The 26,901-nt window shown below is 46.8% G+C and overlaps 1 protein-coding gene and 3 long non-coding RNA genes across 10 annotated transcripts in view; 1 reads left to right on the forward strand and 3 right to left on the reverse strand.

Annotated features, from left to right (window-relative positions):
• LOC121020178 (uncharacterized) overlaps positions 1 to 1,381 on the reverse strand; it is a 528,280-nt gene extending 526,899 nt beyond the window's left edge. Inside the window, exon 1 of the long non-coding RNA XR_005786000.1 lies at positions 223 to 1,381. This is a non-coding gene — a long non-coding RNA (uncharacterized LOC121020178). The remainder of the gene's footprint in view (positions 1 to 222) is intronic.
• PNPLA4 (patatin like domain 4, phospholipase and triacylglycerol lipase) lies at positions 1,307 to 25,919 on the forward strand. 7 transcript variants are annotated; one of them, XM_040460092.1, is made up of 8 exons: positions 1,307 to 1,556; positions 3,114 to 3,298; positions 6,798 to 6,892; positions 7,060 to 7,195; positions 16,418 to 16,498; positions 18,945 to 19,010; positions 24,802 to 24,954; positions 25,676 to 25,919. In XM_040460092.1, exons 1-8 carry the CDS (start codon positions 1,385 to 1,387, stop codon positions 25,805 to 25,807), a joined length of 1,020 nt encoding a protein of 339 aa, XP_040316026.1. In that variant the 5' UTR covers positions 1,307 to 1,384; the 3' UTR covers positions 25,808 to 25,919. The 7 variants fall into 7 exon arrangements, with proteins under 7 accessions (XP_040316026.1, XP_040316030.1, XP_040316027.1 ...); XM_040460097.1 differs by having other exon boundaries at positions 1,534 to 1,646; XM_040460095.1 differs by lacking the exon at positions 1,307 to 1,556 and adding an exon at positions 1,884 to 1,990.
• On the reverse strand, positions 6,302 to 14,337 carry LOC121020179 (uncharacterized). The gene is made up of 3 exons (XR_005786001.1): positions 14,227 to 14,337; positions 7,419 to 7,499; positions 6,302 to 6,695 (listed from the first exon to the last, which is right to left on the reverse strand). It is a non-coding gene; the product is annotated as an uncharacterized LOC121020179 (long non-coding RNA).
• Positions 14,690 to 20,519, reverse strand: LOC121020180 (uncharacterized). The gene is made up of 3 exons (XR_005786002.1): positions 20,301 to 20,519; positions 18,043 to 18,197; positions 14,690 to 14,801 (listed from the first exon to the last, which is right to left on the reverse strand). It is a non-coding gene; the product is annotated as an uncharacterized LOC121020180 (long non-coding RNA).
• Positions 25,920 to 26,901: the final 982 nt, after the last annotated feature.

The following is a 26,901-nucleotide window of genomic DNA, read 5'->3' on the forward strand; positions in this document are numbered from 1 at the left end:
AGCCCCCCAGGCGCCCATGATTGCTGAGCTATCCGAATCAGCTGCATGAGAATATGCCATGGGGTAGAAGAGACAAAGGAGAGACTACTTTTTAAGACAGTTTAAAACGGTAAGAATTAGTACATGTGCTGCCGAAGCGAGCACTAAAACGGTAAGAATTAAATTATGCAGCTTTTGGAACGCTTTTGCCATGACACTCAAATGGCGAGGAATCTCACTCACCAGCAGGTGTGGTAACAGCGTGGGATCTCAGGTTTCCTTTAAGCGAAGGCTCCCGTGGTCATGCTGCTCATCCAGGCTGCCCAGTGACCGAGTTTTCAGCGCGCTCTGAATCAGCCTGCCGACAGTGCTCACACACAGGCAAGAGTGGCCGTCTCACCACCGCCCCAGCCTCTGGCTCTGGGGACTTTGTCTCTCCGGGAACTGGCAATGCTACCGCGTCACCTGGAGCCAGATCACCCCACCAGCTACACCAGGGTTTCCCAAGCTTCAGGGTGCATAGAAATGGGGGGGAGGGGGGAGCAGGGGGCTCTTAAAAGACAGATGCCGCTTCAGGGCACCCGATAGGAGGCCCGGGAGCCTTCCTTCCTAGGAGCTTCCTGGAGGATGCTTTCCTGGCAGGACCACCCTCCACCACGCTTACGGGGCGGTGCAAGGAAGAAAGAACGGAGAGCTCGTCCTTCCTGATTTCCTCGACGTACACTTCACCTTCCCTTCCCGAAACTCTAAGGGCAGTGAAAACCTCCTCACCTAACGGGGTCGCGCTAGGCTCAGACGTTAGGGTGTCTTCAGGACCCCCGCTCGCTCTCAGAAGGCTATTTAGGAGCACCAACACCAAAATCTGCGCACTCATCACATCCGGGGCTCTGGCTTACAGCTAGCGCTGTGGGCTCAGGTCCTGGCATCCCCAGTGCCGGAGGAAGAAAAAGCCCAACGTGAAGGCCATTTGGGGAGGCCCCCCCCCCAACCCTTCACTTTCAGGCCAAGACACTGGCACATGTTTCAGATTCTCCTATAGTAGCTGCGGTCAGGGTAAATCTGTCCTTCGACAAAGGGAACCTGGAGAACCTTCCTCCAGGAATTCCAGCCTCGCTTATTCTCAGATTAGACAGAGAAGCTGGCTCACAGGGGATGCCAGCGGGCTTGGCCACCAGGTCTCAAGTCTATCCGGAGCCAGCAAACGAAACAGAGGCCGTCTATTGAAGGCCGGTGCGGGAGGGGCACGAGCTTTACGCTTTGGCACCAGCTTGCACGTCAGCATCCCACTTTGCAGGTTTGTCAGCGGAGAAGTTCACGGGGGTGAGGCGACCCGCGCAAGGTCACAAAGCCTAAGGAGCCTGAGGCTGTGCACGCTGCCCCAAGCCACAGTCCGGCCTTTCCAATAATGCCTACGGAACAAGTAGAGAGGGGCGCTGAAGAGCAGCCAGGCGTCCGGCCACAACGCCGCCCGTGGACCCCGCCCTTTGGGCCAGCAGGACCGCCCCTAAAGGGGAAGGGGGAGAAAAGGAGGAAAACCACTTCCGGGAGACAGCCGCGAAGAGGGCCAAGCACTTCCGGTGCGTAGCGACTGAGGGTCGTTCAGGGTCAGTGAGCTCGCAAGCGAGGGGTCCGCTAAAAAGCGCAGAGGGACTACAACGCATCGCTAGGTATGGGAGACAGCAGGACTGGGGATGAAAGTGTCGCCGCTTACCCGCGTCCGGGGACGCCCGGGTCAAGCGTCCGAGTGCGCGCCGCCATGTTGAGTCCAGGGGTTTAAATAGCGTGGGCGGGGCCGCGGGAGGCGGGGAGGCGGGGGGAGACCTGCGTCAGCCTGACGGCTTCGGAGCGCCGCGCGCGTAGCTCCGCCCCGACCCCTTCACGAGATCTTCCTGGGCAGGCGCGCCGCGAGCGTGGGCCAGCCCTGATGGGCGGGGCCTTGTTGAGTGACGGCCAGGCCCTGCCTTCCGGTTAAGGGGGCCGCTCAACATGGAAGTGCCTCAGGCCTGCATTGGTAGGGCGGAGCTCAGGGCGGGCGCGGGGCGGGCTCCAGCCCCTGGAGGTCGCTCCCCCGGGTGGGTGCGTCGAAGCTGGGCCCCAGAACCCTGTCTGGTGTGGCGGCGATCCCCGCGCCACCGCCCCCTGGCAGCAGACGGAAGCAGGGCCTGCGCTGGCAGGCCTCCCCGATACGGAGGGCCCCCACTCCACTTTCCAGATAGTAAACCAACCCCAGGGCTCGACTGCGATTAGGCTGACCCTCCTTCCGCCCGCAAGGGTGGTCTCAGGTTCCTAAATTCGAGGCCCAGGCCAGGTGCCTCATTCGAAGGCCCCGGAGTTGTGGGGGGGGGGGCGGTGGGCAGAATGGGGGTCCTCCAGGTGAGCAGCGTTGTGGCTGCTTGATTTCATCCACGTGGTGATGCCAGGTGCACTGAGCCTTCACGGAACACTTCTTATCGTTCACTTTATCACAAGCAATCAAGGAACGGGTGCGCTTCACATACCTTGGAGCCTTCAGTTGCCCTTGCCAGTCATGACCTTGGTTTGTCCTGAGAAACTTGGTGATGAAATATATGGCATTAATGAATAATCGCTCATTGCCTTATGGAATAGTCGTGGGCATCAGTATTTTTTTGGTTTTGTTTTGTTTTGAATATATGGATGCTTGCAATGGAAATGTGGGGCAATGGGAATGAGGACTTTTGAAATGTAGTGATGCATTTGCAAAGAACACATGTACCCTTCCTTAGGAATTTGCTAGTATATGCCGATTTTACCTTTCACTATAGCAGCCCTGTCTCAAAAGTACAAAGGTCAAAGAAAAAAAAAAGCCTTGCCTGTTGTAATTTGATGTTTCTTGCCGAGTACTGGTACATTGAATAATATATGTGATGAATAAATATGGAAGGTTGTCATTTTTTTAATTAATAAAACTATATTGAGTCAAGGGGAAAGGGGAAAAAGTTCTCCTGAAAATTTTGAGTATTTAATTAGACTTTAATTGAAAATACTGTGCTTAGCACAGAGAATTATATATTTAAAGAAAGCCTTGGAATGATGACTATCCTAAGACTCAAGCCATGTGGAATAAGCTATACCAATTTACAGCATTTTTGTCTTTTGTTTCGTCAATTTCACAGCTCGAATGAAGCACATCAACCTGTCCTTTGCAGCATGCGGGTTTCTGGGCATTTACCACTTGGGGGCAGCATCGGCACTTTACAGACATGGCCGAAAGCTCCTGAAGGATGTCAAGGCCTTTGCAGGGGCTTCTGCGGGATCCTTGGTTGCTACCGTCCTACTAACAGCACCAGAAAGAATAGAGGTAATTAAGTGGTAACTAGGCTGTGTTCCTTGTCAGGAAATTAAGACCGAACCACAGAGATGAACGTTAGCTGTGCTAAGTTAACTACAGAGAAATAATCCTTTGCCTGGGTAACAGAAAAGGTTAAGACTTTTCTTTAAAAATTTAATTATTAGGGATCTGTGCTCTACATACGGGAAGGATTATTTGGGGTGACAGACAAGGAAACAAAATGCCTTTTTTTTTTTTTTTTTTTTTTTTTTTTTACTCTTGAGTATTTAGTCTTAAGATTCCAGCTCGGTTTCTTTCAACCAAACAATATTTGTTTTATCTGATCATGAGAACACAGGGCCTGTTTTCAAGGCCCTGAGCATGTGGCCGATAACGCTTTGTTCGCTCCTATTGACAAACAGTTGTATAAATGAAAACGCGGGCCAATAATTTCTATTAAGTGGAATGATACAGGGGTTTTATTTGTTTTTCATTCTCAGTCAGATGCCATGAATTTCAAGCGATTTATCCCAGAAGTAATGAAAATAAGCTTCCATTACAGTTATATGCAGTGAACATATAACTAAGGTGTGAACACCCCCTAAGTTGTTAGAATCCTATGGTTTGGATTGCAAAGTAGTTCTATTCCAGAACTTTTTGAGGCAGGGGTCTACCAAGAGATCGCTTCCTCCTCCCTAGTGCCGTCTTTTCTGTAGGTGGGGCAAACTCCCAGCTATGGAATTGAGTAGGCTTGATTTTGAATCCTCAGATTTTTGAAATGTTTTAATTGTGGGGTCCTGGGTGGCTCAGTCTGTTGAGTGTCCACCTTCAGCTCAGGTCATGAGCTCACGGTTCATGAGTTTGATCCCCGTGTCGGGCTCTGTGCTGTCCACGCAGAGAGCCTGCTTTGAACCCTCTGTGTCCCTCTCTCTCTCTGCACCTCCCCTGCTCACTCTCTCTTCGCTCTCTCTCAAAAATAAACATTAAGAAAAATGTATTAAGTGTGATTTAGAATTAACGTGATTTGGAAATTCTGCCATAATACTGGCACTTAAGTGAAATTCTGTGATCAGATAGTGACGTTTTATCTGGATTCGAGATTTGATATCATATTGAAGCTAGATTACCTGTTCTATGTTTTTTCAATGAATTGGAAACCCATCTTATCGTCTAGTTGTGTTGCTGTGATTGGGTTGGTTGGTAGGTTGGTAAAGGGGTAGGACTTATTGGGTGTTCACACTGGAAGGTGGAGAATGATTCTCTGTATTAACCTAGAGCATCCGCATTTCTCCCTTTTCAACATAAATTTTCAGCCATGTGGTTTAAGGTTATTTTATTTCTCTTCTTTTCAACACTTGAAATACACCACCTGTAGGATCGCTTTGAGTTTTTTAGCACACTGTTTTGTACTTAGTCACATCCGTGTTAGCTCAGCTCTTGCTGACGGTTCCTCGAGCTGTGTGGTGTTGTGACAAATACGTGAGTAATTAATCTAGTTCAGAGCGTATGCATGTATAATTAAGAGAAGCACCTGATGCTGGGTGTATTTTAGGTGGCAGGCAAATTTAGATGTTGATATGTAAGAGCTCAGTGCTTCAAGCCTTTCCTCAGCCCTCACAGTTTGCCAGGCACAGTGTTAGCACACAAAGTCCATTCCTTAATAAGTTTCCATTGTGATCAGGGGTGTGTGTAACTAAAATTAACATAAGAAAGGAGGTTAGGTGGGCCGTCCAGCTTAGTGGAAGGAGCACACACTTGGGGGGCGGTCTCTCACGAGGGCTTCCTGATGGCGGCCCGCGTCCACTCCCATTGCCGACAGACCACCCACCTTACAGCACTTGTGCTGATTTTACCCAAACACAACTCTGATTCTCTTATTCCCTCGACCTTCCACCCACCCGCCACTCCCGGCTCTCTTTTGACTCAGCATAGGATCCAGATTTCTAAGCATGCTTCCCAAGGCCCCAAGTGACTTAGTCCTCACACGGCTCCCTGATGATGACCTTCAGGTCAGTGTCCCTTGCTGGCCTGTGCTCACAGATGTCTCTGTCTTCCCCGTCTCTTCCCATCTCCTGTCCAGCTCCTACGCATGTCACACGCTGTGGGAGGCTCTGGTTAGCGCTCACTGTATGAGTTTTCTTCTTGCTGCTACGATAAAATGTTTTAGTGGCTTAAAACAGCACACATGTATTCCCTTCGAGTTCTGGAGGTCACAATTCTGGAAAGGTCTCGCTGGACAAAATCAGATCGTCAGCAGGGCCGCGCTCCCTCGGGAGGCTCCAGAAGAGAATCGGTTTCCTTGCCTTTTACGGTTTCTAGAAGCAGCCTGCGTCTCTGGGGTCACAGCCCCTCCCTCGCTCTTCCCCCTTAAGCACGGCACCTTCAGATCTCTCTAAGGCTGATACTCCTGACAGCCTCTTTCACTTACAGGGATCCTTGTGATTATACTGGCCTCACCTAGGCAATCCGGGATAAGGCCCCATCTCAAAACCTTTAACCACATCCGCAAGATTGCTTTGCTCCGTGAGGAAACATGTACACAGTGCAGGGACCAGAATGTGGACATCTTTGGGGATGACAGGCTTCATTCTGCTTCTCACGCCTTCACGGCGCTCTCACAGTGCTCTGGGCCCCACGCACTGAGGCACCGCTATGTCTCATGAGGGCAAGGGATCTTTGTATCTCGTTCCGGCTGAGTCCCAGTGCCTCGGACCCCATCTAGGTTGGTTAATGTATGAATTAATAAAGGAAAGATAGACCGGGTTTCAAATCCGACTCTGGAGGATTTTTGCTGAAAAAATGAGAAGGAAGCTTAATCTTTCCAAGCCTCAGTCTTCTTACCTGTCAAGTGGGGTGATTATATCCATCTTGCAGGGTTATGTGAGCATGAGCTGACAGACACTGCATCCATGGATACCAGCACATTAGACGCACCCCACTCCCCAACTCCGCGCCCCTCAGAGACTGTTACAAACAAATACCAATGCCCGAGACTGGACTCGAAACACAAACGGCAGTGATCATGACTCCCCTCTCGGTCGTTCACGGTATCATTAATAATCGGTACTGTCGCAGTCAGACTGTTCCCAGAGGCCATAGAGTTGGGATGGGAGAGGAGGTCAGTCGTGTTGGAAAAACGTGTAGCAGAATGGGTCCTAAGTGAGCATCAGAATTGAGACTTCAAGGATTCCCCAGATGTGGCTGAAGCCATTTGAACTCGTTTGAAAAGAAAAGAAGGGGGGAAAACAAAAAAACAAAAAGATGGGATTTTGGAAAACACAGAGCCTGCCTGGGGACTAAGAACGATGGGTGAGGGCCAGGTCAAATGGGGATTCACGTACCTGTGAAGGAAAGGGGCCCCCAAACTCTAAGGGTTGGGTTTACAGGGTGTAGGGTCCAGGGCTCCTTGTGTGATGGCCACAGCATTCTGGAAAAATCTGGAAAATCTGAAAAATTCTGGAAAATCTGGGATTGTTGTCGTTACTGTTCCTTGGAAATCACAGGGTCACCTATTCATTTTCTTTTCCAGGAATGTAATGAGTTTACCTACAAGTTTGCCGAAGAAATCCGAAGGCAGTCTTTTGGGGCACTAACACCCGGCTATGATTTCATGGCCCGATTGAGGTATACCTCTGTGTATAGAACATTTCCCCCAAAGCCTGTGAAGACGCAGGGTGGAGGACACTCTGTGTAAACCGTGGCAGGCTCAGCACAGAATCCTCTCTTCTAAAATATTTACAAGGCGTTCAATAATTCAAGGTGAGTGACGCGAGTCACTTTTTCTTCTTTAGAAGCGGAATGGACTTGATTCTCCCTGCCAATGCTCATGAGCTGGCCCACAACCGACTGCACGTATCTATCACCAACACGAAAACCAGACAAAATTACCTGGTCTCAAAGTTTTCCTCCAGGGAGGACCTTATTAAGGTAACACAGCCGCATCTCACGTTTGAGGAATTCGGCGAGTACTGATTTAAATACTTCTCCCAGCAGTGAGCATCACCACGTTCTGTAGATCTAGGTTTCATGTCACACCTGATAGATGATGCGCACTCAACAAATCATGTGTTTGGGGATCGATTGACCAGTGTCCCTGGGTGTCACACAGCGTCACTTGGGTGCAGCTGAGCAGGGTAGCTGTACTCAGTACCTTGAAATGACGTAGCTGGTAGCTTCCAGTTCACGTAAGACTTCGTCCACACGTTGCCTTATTCGGTCCTTCCCAGGCCTCCTGTACATCAGGGAAGACAGATGTGATTACTGCCCTTTTACTCTTCTTTCACGGAGGAGAAAGGGGTGGAGAGATTTGGCATGACCTGCCAGCGGGAATGCCCTCTGGACCCCAGGTCTCTTGGCTTTTCAGTCTCATGTCCCATTGGATTCCCCCATTTTGTTTTCATGCTTTTCTATGCAAACGCATTGGAAAGTTGCTCACTGGTGGGTTTATTATCTCTGGGAAATACTTTGGCTAAAGTTGCAAATGACAGTGTGCTTGCTAAGGTAATACATCAAATATTTGTAAATTGGAAAGAGTGCACTTTTCTTGCAGAAGCTGGGCAGTTTTTTTTCTTTCCTTCCCCCTTTGTGGGAATCATGGCCAGCTCTGGATGACATGATGGAGGATGTGTGTTTGGTTACAGCAGTGGGCAATGGATTTGGAGCGACTGGTAAAAGTTCCGCCCGAATTACATGATAAATGCATTGATTTTTACTATCGAATCATCCTGTTCGAGTTTTACTGGGTGAATAACATAATTTGAAATACCTAATGAAATGTTGAACTGACAAGCGAAATTACTTTGTGACTTAATAGATTAGAATATTTTTACTTGCTGTGCTGACTGTGCTAGTCTCTCGCTTATAAATTAATAGTCTTTCTATCTTAGAAAAAGACATTTTTCTATAATCTCACAGAGACTTGCAAAGTATAAAGGGAGAAACTGGTCAGTGCACACGTGAATTGTCACAACGTGCTGATGCCAGTACAGATACAGGAGGCTGTCAGTGTGTTAGAAGACCTCTTCTGGTTTGCACGGGAGCAGGACTGCAGTCGCTGTGTCATAAAACAGGTGGACTTCATTCCAGTCACTTCCTCCTCATTACATCTGTCCTTTGCCTACCCTGTCCTCACTGGCGGAGCCCTGGTGTTTCCTGTCTCCCGTCCTACCTTCTTTATCCCTGTTCACCCGCTGCGGATTTCCCTGCTTTATGACTTCATTTTTACTGTCAGTCTCTCTTCGCTAGAATGTAAGCTCTGCATGGCCAAGAGCTGCTCTGTTTTCTCCGCTCTCATAGTCCCGGCACCTGGCACGGCTCAGTGAGTGACTATGCATGAATACGTAAACGAACTGCAGAGGCATCATCTGTCACAGTGGCCTCGTTTATGATGAAAGGACAAAGAGTCTGGATCCTCCATGTAGAGTGACCTTTACAAAATAACTTAGCTGGGGCACCGGGGTGGCTCATTCAGTTAAGCTTCCGACTTCGGCTCAGGTCACGATCTCACCGTTCCTGAGTTCAAGCCCCGCGTCGGCTCTGTACTGACAGCTCAGAGCCCGGAGCCTCCTTTGGATTCTGTGTCTCCCTCTCTCTCTGCTCCTCCGCTGCTCGCACTCTGTCTCTCTCTCAAAAATAAATAAACATAAAAAAAAAAATTAAAAAACAATATAACTTAGTTGGTCAGTGGCCCTGCTGGGAATACAGCCAAGGTCTCCAACATTCTACATGATTACGTGTAGATTATCATATGGTGGATAAAATTATCCTCCTCTGAATTACTTCTTTTTTTTTTTTTTTTTTTAATTTTCTTAAGTTTACTTATTTTGAGAGAGAGAGAGTGCAAGCGGGAAAAGGGCAGAGATGGGAGAGACAGAATCCCAAGCAGGCAGAGCCTGACACGGGGCTCGAACTCACCAACCACGAGATCATGACCTAAGCCAAAATCAAGAGTCAGACGCTTAACCGACTCGGCCACCCAAGCGTCCTGTCTCTCAATTCCTTTTATGTGGCAGTGTGGTTGGCTGAATAATGGCCCCCAAAGATGTCTACACTCTAATCTCCAGCACTTGTGAGTGTGTCACCTCACGTGGCAAAAAGAATCTTATAAATACAATTGAGGTAAAGATCTAGAAATGGGGAGATGATCCCAGATTATCTGGGGGGATCCGAACTAAGTCTGTGAGTCCTTACAGATGGAGATCTTTCCCGGACGCCGGGCACCATTGCTCGTTCTGAGCCTTAGAGCCCTCTTGGAAATAGAGCACACCCATAGAGGGCGCTGTGGCCGCTCCCCTCCGACAGCCAGCAAGGCACAAGGGGACTCCTGTCCAGCAGCCTATGCAACAGAACTCTGCCAGTATGGGAATGAGCAGGGAACACTCCCCCTGCAGCCTCCCAGAAGGAGTGCGGGCCAGTCCCAGCTCACTTTTAGCTCCAGGAGAGATGCCCATCACTTCGACAGCATGAGGACGGATTTGTGTTATTTTAAGGCTCTCAGTTTGTGGTAATTTGTTACAGTAGCAACAGCAACTACTGCAGTAAGTAAACATGATTTTTTTTTTCAATTTCCTTTGTTTGGGATAATAACTATTCAGAGAAGTGGTGTAATTACTTGAGTTCATTGAACAGAAGAGAAATAGTTGACACAAATGTGTAATATCTTGTAAGGAGAATAATTGAATAATTAACATTTATCCTACGTTCTACGAGAAGCGTTTTAAATGTTTAGCTGAACGCTCTAACCTTTTTCAGAACGGAAAATAGGAAGGATAGATATTTCCTTGATGGTAGACAGTGACTGTGAAATGTCTGATATCCGTGCCTGGAATACTTGGGAAGCATTTGGTTCCGGAGTAGGACCGGCAGAGACTACACGAGGAGAGGAGAAGACTCGTGGAGGGGGAAGAAAGCCCGCTCCCTTCTGGGTGGGGACGTGACCAGCTCACGTGGTCTGGGTAGCAAAGAGGCCAGTGGTGGAATGCTCTGCGAAGTGCCACGTGCAGGGTGGCCCTTCTGACCACGTAGAGCCGCGGGGAAGGAGAGAAGGAAGCTCAGAGACAGCTTTTCCACTTCCCTCACGGGGAGATGGGGAGACAGGGAGCCGTGAGGCCTCCCAAAGCCAGGAGGGGAACCAGCCCCACGGTGCACAGCTGGTCTCCTGGGGGCCTTGTATACCTGGGTCTGAACACAGCCTTGGGTTTGCTTCCTGGGTTTTTAAGTTGATTTACTTATTGTGAGACAGACAGAGGCAGGGAGAGAGCAAGGAGGAGGATCCCAAGCAGGCTCCGTGCTGTCAGCACAGAGCCCGATGAGGGGCTTGATCCTACAAAGCATGAGATCACGACCTGAGCTGAAATAAGAGTTGCACGCTTACCCGACTGAGCCCCGCCCCCCCCAGTCGCCCTACCATGTTGCATCTCCCACCCATTTTATCATTAACTATTTATTCCCTCACCAACTAGGGCTTTTTTTGTGTTTGTTGCTGTTGTTGTTGTTGTTGTTAATGCTGGGCTCCTTATTATCCACCAGCTGACTGCCAGTTCTCATTACGGAGCGGGTGCCTGTGTAAAAGTGTTGCCCGCGTGGGCGCACGCAGACCCACCTGGAGTATTACATGTCTTGTGTGCATCTCCCAGTGTTTCTATCCCGGTCTGCCATTTCCTGGCAGTGTCCTCTGGGGCTAATTATGTTGGAGCCTCAGTTTGTCCAACTGTGGAATGGAGGTGAGAAGTCCATCTGTGTCACCATGGAGAGCACATGGAATGGAGCATGGAAAAGGGTGTTGCAGCAGTAAAGCCCTGTGTGCATGTTGGTTAAAGCCAAAATTCAGTAAATGTTAAACAAATAAGGCACTCAGCCACACACGTGACCGGTTAACATGTCCGTATGAGTCTGTTGTCAAATTTGAAGTGTCACCGCCTTCTTTCTGGGGAGTACAACTCACCTTTGCTTACGTATTGCTTTCACTTCTTACTTATCATCTGTGTTCACGCACAGTGTGCTCACCTAAATCTATAACATCTCAGGAGATGCATTACTACCCAGTTTTGCCACCTTGTGGCATTTAATCTTACACCTCTTTACCATTAGCTTCGTTTTATAAATGTGCTTTTGTGCGATGACTCATACTTAACTTTCATTAGTTAAGTCCGCTTTTAGTTCCATAAAACATTACTCTTTGATTTGATATCTGTGCTGATAGATTATTTTCTGTGAACCTCCGTTAACCAGTTATGTGGTCCAAAGATTCCCTTAGCGTTGGATTTCCATAGTGTTCTGCATCTTATGTCCACAGTGATTTAACTCAGTGCTGTGGTCTGAACGTTTGTAGCCCCGCCCCCCCACCCCCATTCCAGTTCAGTGAATGCTGAATCCCTGACGTGATAGTGCCAGGAGGTGGACCTTTGGGAGGTGAACAGGTGATGAAGGTAGAACCCTCCCACCTGGGATCAGTGCCCTGATAAAAGAGAGCCTGCCCAGCTTGGTCATGCTCCCTGCCTCGTGAGAACACAGCAAGAAAGAGGCTCTCAGCACGCACTGACTCCACCTTGATCTTGGACGTCCCGGCCACCAGAAATGTGAGAAATCGATGTCTGTTGTCTATAAGCTACCCGGTCTGTAGCTCCCAAATGGACCAACACAGGAAAGTGGGGCGCTTCCATAACACATATGTACGCATTCGGAAGCAGCTTTGGAACCGGGTAGCAGACGGAGGCTGGGGGGACACTAGAGGTACATGCTAGAAAGAGCCCCCGTTGCCATGAATGGACCTTTAGAGGTGATTCTGAAGAAGACGCGGAAAAGAACGAGAAGAACTGGAGAGAGAGCCGCCGTATTCGTAATGAATCCCTAAGGGCCTGGAAACAGAATCGGTAGGACTGTGCGTGGCACAGCCATTCTGATGAGGTCTCGGAAAGAAACAAGGACATGTCCTCAAACGCTGTAGGAGCAAGGCCCTCCTTGCTATGAGGGAGCAAAGAACCTGCCTGAACTGTGTTCTTGTCCCAGCGTTTTCTGGAAGGTTGAACTTGGAAGTGATGAAAATGAATACTTGATGAGTCCTCATTCCAAGCAGAGCGTTGAAGGAGTAGTCTGGTTTCTCTTGACTGCTTATATAAAATGCAAGAAGAGAGAAATGACTTAAAGATGGAATTGCTTATCAAAGGCAAGGTAGAACTTAAAACTTTGGGACTTTCTCAGCCTGTCCTTATTGGAAAGAATGACAGCCTCTTGGGAACAGAACTGGAAGAGGTGGCTAAACCAGTCATCTGATGAGGCTGCTGTCAGCCTTATAAAGAGAAGCCAGGACTATTGTCCCAAGACAATGGAAGTATGACCCCTGAGGCATCTCAGAGAAGTCACAGGAGGCCTGCCCGTCTCATCAGAAGCCCAGAGAATAAGGGCAAGTGTAGACACACCCTCACCTCTCACAGACCAGTCCTCCCTGCCTTAGAGCCATGGGAGAGGGCCCACCATGGAGATCCCAGACAGAGCGCAGTGGGCAGAGGGTTCCAGCCCCAGGGAGCCTCTGGCGGGAGACTGAGTCGCAGAGCCAGCACAGAGGTGGGGCCCAAGCCCTGCCCAGCAAAGCTTCAGGGGCAGGACCCTGCCCCCATGGGCTTGTAAGGCACAACATCAAGCCACAGAGGACTACCCTCCAGCCTTCAAGTCTAGTGACACTTGCCCCCTTGGGTTTCAGACTTGCTCTGAATGCTTCTTCTTGCCTTCCTATTTCTCCCTTTGGAAGGGGACCTTCTCTGCTGTGCCTTCTCACCACATTTTTGGGAAACGCATAACCTGACTGATCTAATAGGTTCTCAGCTGGACAGCAGATTGCCTCAGGATGAACGGTACTTCAGGTCCCACCCAGAGTCGAGTTAGATGCTATTTGCATGAGGCTTTGAGCTTTAAACTTTGGAGTGGATGCTAGAACAACTTAAGACTTTTTGGGGTACGGGGAGGGGATGAATATATTTCGCATGCAGGAAGGACATGAATTTGGGGGCGGGCAGGGGTGAAATGCTAGGTCTTGAATGTTTCTGTCACCACAATTCACGTTGAACCTAACTCCCACGAGATGATATTAGCAGGTGGGGCCTTTCGGGGGTGATTAGGTTATGAGGGCCGAATCCTCATGAATGAGAACAGTGCCCTCATAAAGTGACCCCAGAGAGCACCCTGGCCCCTTCGGCCACATGAGGACACAGTGAGAAGATGGCTGTCCACGAACCAGGAAGTGGGCTCTCACCAGACACCAGACCTGCTGGTGCCCTGTTCTTGGACTTTGTGCTCCCCAGAACTGCGATAAATGTGTATTGTTTAAAAGTCCCCCAATTTATGGTATTTTGTACAGCAGCCAGAGTTGACTAAGACACTCCGTGTTGGGGTTTCCCCCCCATTGTTTGTATACCACTATAAGTCACACGTGTGGCCTGCAGGTGTTATTTTGTGCAGAACTCATTTGTGCTGAGTACGCCCCTCCCCCTAGTAGTGACTGAGCAGAGACAGGGAGGCACTTGTGAAGTGTGCTACCAGGCCAGTAGGAGATGAGCCCCAGAGGGAGGATCCCTTTATACAGTGAAACCAGAGCCCCGAGGGGCCCCCTCCCCCAAACACCTCCCTTGTTCTCATCAACCAGGGACATCCATTTGGGGTGCCTCACCCTTTTTGGGGATGAATGGTGGGGGCAGATAAAAATGTATCCTTGGAGGATGAACTCCACTGATCATTTCTGTGGGCTGACGTGTTGAGGAGATCAACACCAAGTTGAGGTCAGTTTCTGCAAAGGCATTTGGTACCTTGGTGATGGAAAGCCTAGCCCTCATCTTCGGTGGAGTATGGGTGGGACCACTGACTTCTCAGTGCCTTAGCTTCTCTGTCAGTTGGAATGCACACTCCCACCTACCCCACAAATTGCTGTGCAGATCAGCTGCAGTCATGTGGGGGGGGGGGGCACTTACCAACTCAGGGGCCCTTGCTCTCCAGGCTCTTGTCCCGTGTGCCATAGGTCCTTAGCGATTCCTTTACTAGCGGGCCCCGTTACACATTATCCCGGGAATTCTGGGCTATCTTTCTTCACAAGTAAACCTGCAGCCAGGAAATGCAAGCACATCTTAATATCAGCCTTCAGCAAAGTGTGACGAGGGAGGCAAATCCTTCGTTTCTAAGAGTGTCCTAGGTCACTTCCTCAGCCGAGCAGACATGATTGTGAAGTTAACTGTGCCATGGCGTGCTGGGGGTGGCCGCTTGTGTGCATTAGGACCAAGCGCTGAATCCTTCACGTTGGAAAGCTGGTGGACGCGGGTAGTCTGAGCTGGTCATTTGACCCAAGTGAATGCTCGTGGATCGATAGTCCCAGGAAGGCTTTCGTGCAGAACCGTGCCCCGCTTGGGAAGAACCACCCTCTCTCCATCGTGCTGAAGTCCCGTGTTGCCGCACGCTTAGCGCGAATGCTCTTACGGCAAGATCTTCGCACATCTCGCCTAGTGAAGGTGAACGAAGGCCTGATGTAAGATTGTTCATTATCCTGGGAAGCCTGGGAAGATAAATTTGACCGTGTCTTTGAATTTCAACTACACCAGCAGGTTCTGAATAAATAGCCAGCTCCTCATTAAACTCCACAGCAAACTTTAGGCATAAATGAAACTTGTTGGGAATTCATTCTCGAAGGAAGCCAGGCCACATAATTTTCTAAACACCCCTTTTCTATAACATGTAAAATGAAAAGAGCTAGTCAGAGCGTGCATTGGATATGCACTTGGCGATGTTTTGTGCATTGCTAGAGGATGTCACTAGCTTTTATTTTTATCATTGTGTATTTAGTAAGAATGAGACAAAAAAGCAAATCAACGTTCTGACCTCTGTGCACTGTTTAAAGTACTGAGTCCTGTGATGGGCCATGGATGGCAAGACCCAGATGTTACATCCGTGTGTCAGCCACAACGCTACTGACATTTGGGGTCTGATACTTGTCTGTGGTGGGGGCTGGCCTGTGCACTAATAGGTGTGTAGAAGCATCCCTTGACTCTACCCACTAGATGCCAGTAGTAACCATCCCCCCACCACCACACACACAATTGTGACAAACAAAACTGTCTCCAGACATCGCGAAATGTCCCCAGGAAACAAAGACACTCTTCCCTTCACTGAGAAGCTCTACTGTATGTGTTCTGTAGAGCTTTATTGGTGAGAAAAATTTCACTGGGAAAACAACGAGGTAAGACACGCTGTATGGACATGTTTAGACCTACTGTGTGTCCTATTACGTGGCCTCAGAGTGTGAGTCTTCGCCTCTTTCCTTCAAACGTTCCATTTGCTTGCAATAAAATGGCGGCAAACAGACCACGAATAAGACAGACCACTTAGTTCTCTACTGTGGAAGCTAATTTTCCCACTGAACTTGGTCCGATATGCAAACCAGCAGCCCACATACAGGGAAAGTGAGTTATGTCAGAATAAATACATTGATTTGGAGGACTGACAGGTATTTTCTAGTTCACTGCAGTCCTCATATCATTTAGGAAGATTCGTACTCTTCTTATCTGTAGGAAAGTAATTGAATAGCATTTTTCAACCAAACACCGAAAACACTTTCAAGCATTAACTTGTGAACTTTACATTATACTCTGACATGGACAGGGGGGAGGAAAAACACATCATTCTGATTCTAATGGTGGTGATTTTTTTTTTTTTTTTGCAGGGCACATGATTATTTATGCAGCATAATGCAATAAATCGTTATATTTACAGAGTGTCTTTGGTTCTTTAAAGACTCTTAAGTACTGTAATTTCACAATATGTCTGCTATCCCCAGAGCGTTTCAGTGATTGCTACATCACCATGTTGCTTTTTGCCAAATTACTTCATTAAATAGCCACAGCGTGTCTACAAAACATACCTAGGGCCTGTAATTGTCTTTTTTTTTTTTTTTTTTTTAAAGAGTAGCCAATTGATGATAGAGCCAGATTCATTTAGGGTGAATGCAGTGACAATGGAAACCGTGCACAGCCTTTCTCTGGAAAACACCCAAGTGCTGATGTCGTGGGGCCGAGAAGGTTGGCTCTGTGCTGTCCTCCCCCACTGGCTTATGGAGTAATGCCCCACAAATCACCCGAGATGATATTCACTCCTGGTTTCCTCTTTGTATAACAGGTTTGTCTAGCGTCACAGCTCACCATTCTATCAAGCCACACATTTGAGGAGGAACTCGGGAGCACCTGGGCAGCTCAGCCAGTTAAGCGACTCTTGATTTCAGCTCAGCTCATGATCTCACGGTTCATGGGATCAAGCACTAAGTTGGGCTGTGTGCTGACAGCGCAGAGCCTGCTTGGGATTCTCTTTCTCCCTCTCTCTTTCGCCCTCCCCTGCTCGCTTTCTCCCTCTCTCTCAAAATAAATAAACATCAAAAATAGAAGAGTGATGCTAAGGACAGGCATGCCTACAGTCTTGTTTGTAGATGGTTGACAAATCTCATGCAAGATTGCCATTGTACTTTGGTTTGATGATCTGTTGTCAACATTTTGCAATTCTTTTTTTTTTAACTTTATTGATTTTGAGAGTGTGCATGTAAGCAGGGGAGGTGGAGAGAGAGGGAGAGAGAGAGGGGGGGGGGGGGAGTGAGCCAAACAATCCTAAGCAAGCTCCATGCTGTCAGCACAGAGCCCAACGTGGGCCTCAATCTCACAAACCATGAAATCATGACCTGAGCAGAAATGAATAGTTGGATGTTTAACCGACTGAGCCACCCAGGCACCCCGACATCTTGCATTTCTTAATACCTGTATTTTCATTTTTCACTGGGCACAAAAATGACGTCGCTGGTTCGGGCACCCGGCACCAGCCTGGAACAAGAGGGATATGTGATGCGTGTCAGTCCTTTCCTTCTTTCCTGCTAGAGTCTTGGTTTGTGCTGTTCTACTACTCACACCTGACGCCCCAGATGTTTCCGGGCCACCTGTCAGGAGCCCGTTGCCATGGGGACTGTTAGAACCTCAGCCCTTGTGCTCGACACGTCCCCAACAACATGGGCGAATCCTTGTTTGTCCCACTGCACCCCACCAAGGGTGCTCATCTGCATTCCTGCCATGGAGACGGGGAGGTAAAACAGGCATTTGTGGGGTGTGAGAAGGCCCGAGAAGGCCTGACCGACCATGCAGGAGGCACAGACCCTGTCCCTTCAGCACTTTTCAGCAGCGAGGAGCCACGAGCCTTGTTAAGAGTTGGGACCACTGCACAGAGAAGCCAGTGCCAACTTCCAGGTACACGACGCAGAAACAAAAGCGGTCCAGCCAGGTTACACCCCACAGAGGACGCCTGCTACAGAAAGTGCAGTTGCTGGTGACTGGATCTGTCGTTACTCACAGTTCAGAATATACATATTGGCCTTGGAGAGCTGACCTCAGAAAACATACCTACACTATTGTTTCTCTGGGGAAAAATGCTCTGTGAGTTGTAAATAATTCTAAGTAGGCGATTTGCAAATCAGTTGTGGGGCCGTAATCCATTTCTGAATAATATACGCCCACCCCACCCCTGCCAAATCTCATGAAATCCTTGACAAGAAACAGTTACTAGTTGAAAGATTCTAGCTTAAATATTCAGTATCTACTGCTGTGTCTTTCCAAACAGAACAGTAGTGATTTGGAGACTGCACTAGAAAAAAGAAAAGAAACATGTAAATGTCAGAAAAGCTCCCAATGCCCAAGTTCTGCTGGAAGAAATGGTAATATTCTAAATGGCGACCTTTTTCGCCTTTTTCAATAGAAGATAACGCGTACCTGCTGTCCCAAGCTGCTGCCGTCGCATTATATATGCAGACCATGTTGCTAGCACATGAAATGTGTCGCTCCTGTTAGCAACATCGTGGGGACAAATTAGAATCCTCCCAAGCTGCAGGCTGGTCTCCTCTGTAATAACCAGAGGGTTTGCTCCTCTGAAAAATAAGAGTGCAACCTTATCTTTATTTTTTTCAAGTAAAGTCTACCCCCAACACGGGGCTTGAACTCAAGACCCGAAGATCAAGCCACACGCTCCACAGACTGAGCCAGCCAGGCGCCCTCCACAGTGCAACCTGAGAAATGATTTTTATAGCATATGACAGAGCATCGTGAATAATTTATTTGCAGCCTGTACGTGCTCACGAATGTAGACTTCCCTGGAAGTTAAACTTACTAATGACCTGGTCGTCTACAATTAAAATAGCGATTTTACTCAGGTGAAGTCAGTTGAGTCACAGAACATGGAATCACGCCTCTGTGTTCAGGGTCTTTGCAGACAGTAGAAGTGTCACCTTCTCCTTAACTGTGTCTGGTGTGCAGTTGAAATATATAGAACTGGGGCGCCCGGGTGGCTCAGTCGGTTAAGCGTCCAACTTTGGCTCAGGTCATGATCTCGCGGTCCGTGAGTTCCAGCCCCGCATCGGGCTCTGTGCTGACCGCTCAGAGCCTGCAGCCTGTTTCCGATTCTGTGTCTCCCTCTCTCTCTGCCCCTCCCCCGTTCATGCTCTATCTCTGTGTCTCAAAAATAAATGAACGTTGAAAAAAAAAGAAATATATAGAACTTAATCTTTTACAGTGAACATTGTTATTTTTGGAAAAACGTAACATGTTTTACTAATACATCAAGTGTGTTTTGTGTGTGAACGCTTATACTTGCGGGCTGTTTCTCTTTCCTCCTCCAGGTTCTCCTGGCTAGCAGCTTCCTGCCCATTTACGCGGGCATGAAACCAGTGGAGTACAACGGGCAGGTAACCTTCTTTTAACTGATGAATCATCAGGATTCCCTGGATTAATACGTTTCCTTTCAAGGATCCAATTTTATCATTATGCTGGTGATTCCAAATCAGTTTATATGATTTTTTTTTTTTTGTAAATAAATTTGTTTTTAACAGAAAAGAAATCAAGTACGGGAGGCATGGCAGCAAGACCTCGACACTCAGAATGATGGGGATGCCCCTTTTTCCATCTGGTTATAAATTTTGTCCCTTTTGTTAAAAGAAAAAAAAAAGACTAAAAGAATTTTTAAAACAGTAAACTCCTACTTACAGCCCCTTCAGGCAGAGCTGAGCTGCCAGCTGGGAAAAGCCTCAGGGCTCTGCATGTGGGGGGGGGGGCGCACCGGCACCCGCTCCTTCCCCTTCCCCACCCCCCGCGGGCGCCCCCCCCCCCCCCCCGCCAGGCAGCAAGCCCCTCCCCGGCCCTCTGCCTTCTGCAGCCGCTGCAGTAAAGGTTCATTATCCTACCTACCCTCTCTGGCTCCTGCATACAGGCGCACCCTGTAGAACAGATACACTGTCTCTCTAACACATGCCAGAGATCCGTATTTATAAGCAAATACACTAACTACTTAGCACACACCAGAGATAGGCGTTTAAATATCAAAGACAGTATCTATTTCAAACATACCACAGTTACACATTTTATCAAATAAATTATCTACTTAGCACATACCAGAGATAGGCATTTTAAAATCAAAGACAGTATCTATTTCACACATACCAGAGTTATGCATTTTATAATCAAATACAGTATCTACTTAGCACACACCAGAGCTACGTATTTGTAATCAAATATAGTATCTATTTAACCCATACCAGAGCAATACATTTTATCATCCAATACAGTATCTACTTAACACATACCAGAGATACATATTTACAATCAAATAGAAGCATCTATTTAAAATATACTAGATATATATTTATAATCAAATAGAATATCTATTTAACACATACCAGAAATATGCATTTTATAATCAAATACACTATTTAACATATACCAGAGATATGTATTTATAATCAAATACAGCATCTATTTAACACATACTAGAGATACATGTTGTATAATGCAATATAGTATCTATTTAACACATAGCCAAGATCAGGCACATATTCGCAGATGAATAAATGCCATTTGTTTTATTTAGTATATATATACATCATATGCACTTATTCCTAAGTGAGTACATGAAAAATGTTTAATATCTGTCATTCATTCATTCACTCACTCAGGGACTTCGAGGGCCCTGTGCACAGTACCTCTACTCAAGGAATTGGTGATCTCACAACAAAGGCATCGATTTTTGTGATCTCACAAGCCCTCCTGATTTTCTTGCTTTGAGCATTCTTGGTCTTTCCAGGCCTTTGCCGTGCTTCCTGTCCTGTACACTTCTGGGCCCAAATTGGCCTGCCCCAGGACCGTTGTCTAAAGGGACACACGGGGAGAGAGAGGCACAGAGATGTTAAGTAACCGGAAAAGCCGTGTAGATGCAAAGTTGCAGAGCCTAAGAAGGACAGTTCAGTCTAGCTCTTTTTATAGCCATAGGCATATAGTCCAAACAGAATGCTAAAACCCTCTTTGTGACTGTTTAGAAGCTAAATATACACTGATCTTTTTTTTTTTTTAAGAGCAACATAAAATAATTTAAACATCAGTTCATGGAAAGCAGCGTTGGGTTTGTTTGTTTGTTTGTTTGTTTTTTCCCTACTGTTGGTACTTTCTCTCAGACCTAACAGGTATTTAGCTCCCAAGGAGTGTGAGCTATGTTGCAATCTAAAAATTGGAGAGGTACTGTACTTTATTGTAATTACTTTAAGTTCAATAGCATTTTCCCTCCTATTATAGGATAGGAGTAAAAGTTAACATTTATTTTTAGCTATAAATTTTTATTAAGATGGTACCAAAATCAATGTTATCTTATAAACTAACTTTATAATGATCTGAAATGTAATGATTTTACTTCAAAGTATGATTGTGTAATATATAATAATGATAGAAATGGCTAAACATAGAATATACAATAATGATAGAAATGGGCAAAAAAAACTCTAAGGTGTCTTAGAGATGACATGTTATGAAAGGGGGGCTGGGGAGTCAAGAGTCCCCAGAATTGCCAATGTGATCAATAATTAAGAGGTAGCAATTGAGCAGGGAGGATGTAGATGTAGAATGTGCTAGAAAGGAGGTGGGAATTTCAGAAAGGGAGGGTGGAAGCAAGGTTACAAGAGCTGGGGCGCCTCGTGGCTCAGGCAGTTAAGTGCCAGACTCTTGATTTCGGCTCAGCTCATGATCTCACGCTTTGTGAGTTTGAGCCCCACATCAGGCTCTGTGCTGACAGTGCAGGGCCTGCTTGGCGTTTCCCCCCCCCCCCCCCTGTCTCTCTCTCCCAAAATAAAATAAATTTTTAAAAAAAGTTACAATAGAGCTGAGCCCCAGAAGCCAAGGATGCTCTAACGCTATGCTAAACAGTTTCCTGTACAAATACTAGTAAAGGTATTATGAATGAGGTGCAGGTGATAGAGGCTTCTAGCTTTCTTCCACCATGAACTTTCCTCTCCTTCCTTATGACAGAATCAGAGTCATTGGCCGGACATTTCCAGACTTCCATTGTAGCTAGGTGAGGCTCCCATTTAAGTGCTGGCTGGTGAGCTATAAGCTGGATTACTGTGGGACTTACAGGAAGGGAACTTGTATACCTTTCTTTACTTCCTGCTGCCCAGACCCTAGCTGTGATGACTGGAACTGCAGCAGCCGTTCTGCATCATGAGGTCACCAATCCCACCATGGAGATGGCCGCAGAGTGAGCTGGAAAGACGTGCCCTGAACGACTTGGGGAGGCCACCCTTACCAGTCCACTCTCCATTTTCCTTGTAGTGGAAAAAGCAGTACAACTCATGCTGTTATCATTTTCTATTGGCCGCAACAGAACCCCCTCACCTGTCATGGGATGACTGCGCTGCATTTTGCAGACGAGGAGAAAGGGAGGGTCAGAGATGTGCATTTGACTTCACAGAGGTCACCTAGCTAGGGAGTGGGCACCTTTCCCAGGATGATCTCCAGTGTTTGTGTCTCTGCCGTGTCTCCTGCCCCGGTCTGCCTAGTTTGTTGCCCATTACCCGTGTCTGTGCAAAGTAGACATGTGACACTTACTTAATTTTAAGGTCTCCTGAAAGCATCAGGTTTCCGTTGTGCTTTACTGCTGTCCACAAAGAGGGGGTCCTGAGCACACAGTGAGTGACAGAACCCTCGGAGACCTTGTGCACGTACGCACACACTTACCAACATTCTGGCCTCCTTCCGTGCTCATCACAGATGCTTTTTCAGCCTGAGAGCCTCCCACAGTTTCTGTAGGATTTGTAGGCCAGCTTGCTTGCTGAAATCTTTCCATTTTCAGCCAAACACAAACTTTGATTTAAATGCAGCATTTGCCAGTGGGTGTGAGCTTTTCCTATGACTTAACTTACAGAAAAAAATCCCATTGTGCTGAAAACACGTCTCCTGTTCTAGGTTTTAGTGTTTTTGTGGAAGTCAGGTCTTGATTGGTTGGCGGGATTTGGTGGTTTTTCTGAAGTGACTGAGGTGACAGCAGCAGCAGGGGGCAGACCAGTGCCCTGTGGTGGTGTGGCCTGGTGAGTATACCGTGTGGCCCACTTGTGCGTTCTCGCTCTCTCTCTCTCTCTCTCAAAAATAAGCATTAAAAAAAATTAAAAAAAAATAAGTTTCATACTTTCGTAAGGCAGAAGATTAACTTAATAGACAGTATAATTCCTTCCTAACCTGTCTAGTAGTTATTTGACATAGTCTGATGTCTACTTCCTTTTCCTAATGTTTTTTATTTTTTTTTATTTTTTTAATGTTTATTTTTTTTTTTGACACAGAGAAAGAGACAGAGCATGAGAGGAGGAGAGACAGAGAGAGAGGGAGACACAGAATCCGAAGCAGACTCCAGGCTCTGAGCTATCGGCACAGAGCCCGATGTGGGGGTTCAAGCTCACGAACCTTGAGATCATGACCTGAGCCCAAGTTGGACACTTAACCTTCTGAACCACCCAGGCTCCCCTTCCCTAATTTTTTTTTAAAAGTTCTTTGTTTATTTAGAGAGAAAGAGAGGGAGAGAATCCCAAGCAGGCTCCACACTGTCAGCACAGAGCCTAATGCAGGGTTTGAACTCACGAACCATGAGATCATGACCTGAGCCAAAGTCAGACTCTTAACAGAATGAGCCACCCAGGAGCCCCTTCCCTAATTTTTTTAAAAGTTATTTGTTTGTTTGTTTGTTTATTTATTTAGAGAGAAAGAGAGGGAGAGAATCCCAAGCAGGCTGGGCTCCACGCCGTCAGCACAGAGCCTAATGCAGGGTTTGAACTCACAAACCATGAGATCATGACCTGAGCTAAAGTCGGACTCTTAACTGGATGGGCCACCCAGGAGCCCCTTCCCTAACTTTTTTAAAGTTCTTGTAGGTCTCCTGGCTTCCTCTTCTAAGACCTGTTTTTAGTACCCTGTTTATGGTAGATAGTCATTAGCCGCTGAATAAATGAATGAAGAACAGAAACATATTGAAGGTCAGACTTGTATTTCTTACTCAGGAATCTTCAGTCAGCATATCTGGCCTCTGAGTGTGCATCCTCAGAAAACGCCACGTTTTCACAATTCTTGACATCAATTTGGAACAAGCATGAGCATTTTCAAGAGGAGGTCTGAGCTAACAAGTTGTCTGGTTTGGTTTTTGAAGTGATAGCATTAGCATTGGCAATGGCCTAATTGGTCATAATAACAGAAGAAGATCATCTCTAGAACTGATGGTATGCACATCACAAGACAAGCTGTAGGGTGTGTTTTTTTTTTTTTTCCTTTTTTCTTGTCTGAATTCGAATTCAGGCAATATTTTGACTGTGTATTATCTAGAGAAAATTTAACATTGAATTATTCTAGTCTACTGAGCATTTTGTATGGGATGTGGATTATTCATTCTTTCATTACTGACATATTTGTGGGAAAGACCGTCGTGGAATACTGTTACTACGTATTTGTATGTAACTACTACCATAATTCTCCCACGTCTATTTCTTCGTGACTTAGACGTTTCACACAGATAGGTGGTGCAGTCACCAACACAGTCAACAGTAAGTGGTAACTGGCCTGGCGACCGGACAGTTTAGGCTTGATGGGAATCTGGATATCAAGTCAGTGATTCGGACGGAGAAGGTCTTAGTTTTCAGCAACATCCTAAAAGTTTTTGCACTGTCGGTTTGGAAAAACATGTTAGTGTTCCAGGGAATATTTTTTTTTATATAAATTTTTTTTAATGTTTATTTATTTTTGGGACAGAGAGAGACAGAGCATGAATGGGGGAGGGGCAGAGAGAGAGGGAGACACAGAATCGGAAGCAGGCTCCAGGCGCCGAGCCATCAGCCCAGAGCTTGACGCGGGGCTCGAACTCACGGACCGCGAGATCGTGACCTGAGCCGAAGTCGGCCGCTTAACCGACTGAGCCACCCAGGCACCCCTGAAAGTTTTTAAACAATTGGAGAGGTTTCCTGATTTCTGTCAGCTTCTCATTCTATGGGTAAATGATCTGTGTAGAAAGATTTAAAAAATCACCCATCGGATTAGTCCCCATAAACAGTAATTGAAGAGCACCGAAGAGGCTTCGATGATATTACAAGGAAGGAGTCGTGTTGAAAAATCTGTGTTTATCTGCTCCACATGGGACGTGTCTCATGGACATGTGCCGACACGGGCTGTTTCTTTCCACAGAAGTGGGTGGATGGAGGCCTCACCAACGGCCTCCCCATCCTCCCTGTCGGCCGGACGGTGACCATCTCACCCTTCAGTGGACGACTGGACATCTCCCCGCAGGACAAAGCGCAGTTGAATGTGTACGTTAACGTCGCCAAACAGGACATGATGGTGAGTGATGTGTCCAGTGATATTGGAAGTCACCTGCCTGAGAACTTCCACACGCTTCCAAAATGTTGGAAGCTCGTTGATAATGTGACGTACAAACTGCGTGTTCTCAGTAACATGGTTTTTTACTAGTTTCCAATACATGTTATGCATACGGACGTGAGTGTGCAGGCCTGTCACCATTTACTGTCCGTTTGTGAAAAGTTCTTCTCTCTTCACTTCTTCAGGTCAGTAAACTAGTGGGAGAATTTCAGGGCAAGTTTAAATTAGATCGTTTATTGGTTTAAAAACATGGTGATAATGAAGTGTCACAAAGTATTGGAGGAAAACTCGACTGAAGAACTTACATATTGACTTCCTTAACCTCGTCTAATCGTTCTCACCCCGAGGTGATATTACACTTAGGAGACACTGGCAATGCCTGGACACGTTTGCTTCTCACATCTGCTAGGCACTCCTGGCATCCAGGGGGTAGAGGTCAGGACTGGTGCCCAACATCCCGTGATGCGCAGACAGCCCCCACAACACACAAGTATGTGTCCCCAAGCACAAGCATCAAGACCGAGAAGACCCTCATCTAGCCTGTGGGTGAAGTTAACCTTCCAAGTTGGATTTTTCTCCTACAGACTTTTTAAGCCCCTAATTGTACCTGTGATAAGAAATCTCGGGTTACATCTCCCTGTACTGTAATGTCTCATAGCTTCAATTTGTCTTTCTGTTCTAGCTGTCTGTGGCTAACTTGGTGAGGCTGAACCAAGCCCTTTTTCCACCAAGCAAGAGGAAAATGGAATCTCTGTATCAACATGGCTTTGGTGACGCCATTAAGTTTTTACTTAAAGAAAATTGGTTTGAATAGAAAGCTTCAAAGTTCATAATGCAAAACAGATTTCACGACTTTTTTTTTCTCATTTTTATCCACATGGCTTTTGATGGATGTTTCTAATTAAATCCCTTTTTTAAAAAGCCTATCAGGATTCTTGATTACTAGTTTTCGTGTCCTTTGAAAGATTTAGAAGGGTCAGCAATTTGGATAAACCATGGAATGTTGAAACAGGACCACCACCAATGCTGTCTTCCTACACAGAATGTGGCTGCATGTTTTTGCGGTGAAACACGCGGGCGTTTCTGTGACATGCCAGTGTCCCCAGGGTTGGAGGAGCAAAGGTTTGCTTCTCACGGGTGGACGTGATTGTGCCTGGTAGAGGGTGGATGGGACACGGTAGCCCAGAGGCCCAGATTTGGACCCTAGGTAGGGTTTCCTCGTTCTTCAGTAGAGGTTTATTCCATGCCCACCTTCCTCCTTTTAAACCTCAACTCCCCAGCTAACGTGATTTATCAGTCGGTCTTGATGCTTCTCGGTTATGAACCCGGAGCTGCCATTAATAATTCTCTCTCTCCTTATCTCTGTATCTCTCAATCTCCTTCTGCCTACATACTGATGTCTCGCCCTCTTGCCTCCTCTGTTCCTGCAAGGCCATACCTCACTGGATGTTTAGCCATCAGTCAATGGACTGGATGTATCTACTCTAGAAACGTAGATAATATACTACTAAATATGAAGCACCAATTCAAGCACGTAGCCTAGTAAATAAGAAATAAATCCAAAGTAATCATTCATTGATTATTTCAAGTCATGTTCTACTGATTCTAGGCCTTCTATTGTCTGAGTGGCTACCCTATCACATTGAAGACTTGTCTGTGGGTTTACACTAATTCATGGACACTGTGTGCAATCTTAAATCTGTTTTTATGGGGCTCTGCGAAGCATAAACTCTTAATGACCAAGAGGCAGTTAGAAACAAACCAGCTTCAGTGCATGTTTTAGCTGTTACGCATTTCTCTTTTACCACTTTAACCCTTTCTTAAAATCAGTTTTATGGCTCTTAAAAGCCCCAGATACACAATTTTTAGCACATAGCTCCAACTGTTGCTTCTTTTCTTACGAGTTAG

The sequence above is a fragment of the Herpailurus yagouaroundi genome, unplaced genomic scaffold (assembly GCF_014898765.1).
Source record: "Herpailurus yagouaroundi ecotype Mexico unplaced genomic scaffold, PumYag 248, whole genome shotgun sequence".
NCBI classification, from domain to species: domain Eukaryota; kingdom Metazoa; phylum Chordata; class Mammalia; order Carnivora; family Felidae; genus Herpailurus; species Herpailurus yagouaroundi.

Coding starts and splice junctions, on each gene's coding strand:
- PNPLA4 (XM_040460092.1), top strand. CDS start 1,385: ATGCCTACGGAACAAGTAGAGAGGGGCGCTGAAGAGCAGCCAGGCGTC. Junction 1,557..3,113: donor AAGAGGGCCAAGCACTTCCG/GTGCGTAGCGAC, acceptor TCAATTTCACAG/CTCGAATGAAGCACATCAAC. Junction 16,499..18,944: donor GCACCTGGGCAGCTCAGCCA/GTTAAGCGACTC, acceptor TTCCTCCTCCAG/GTTCTCCTGGCTAGCAGCTT.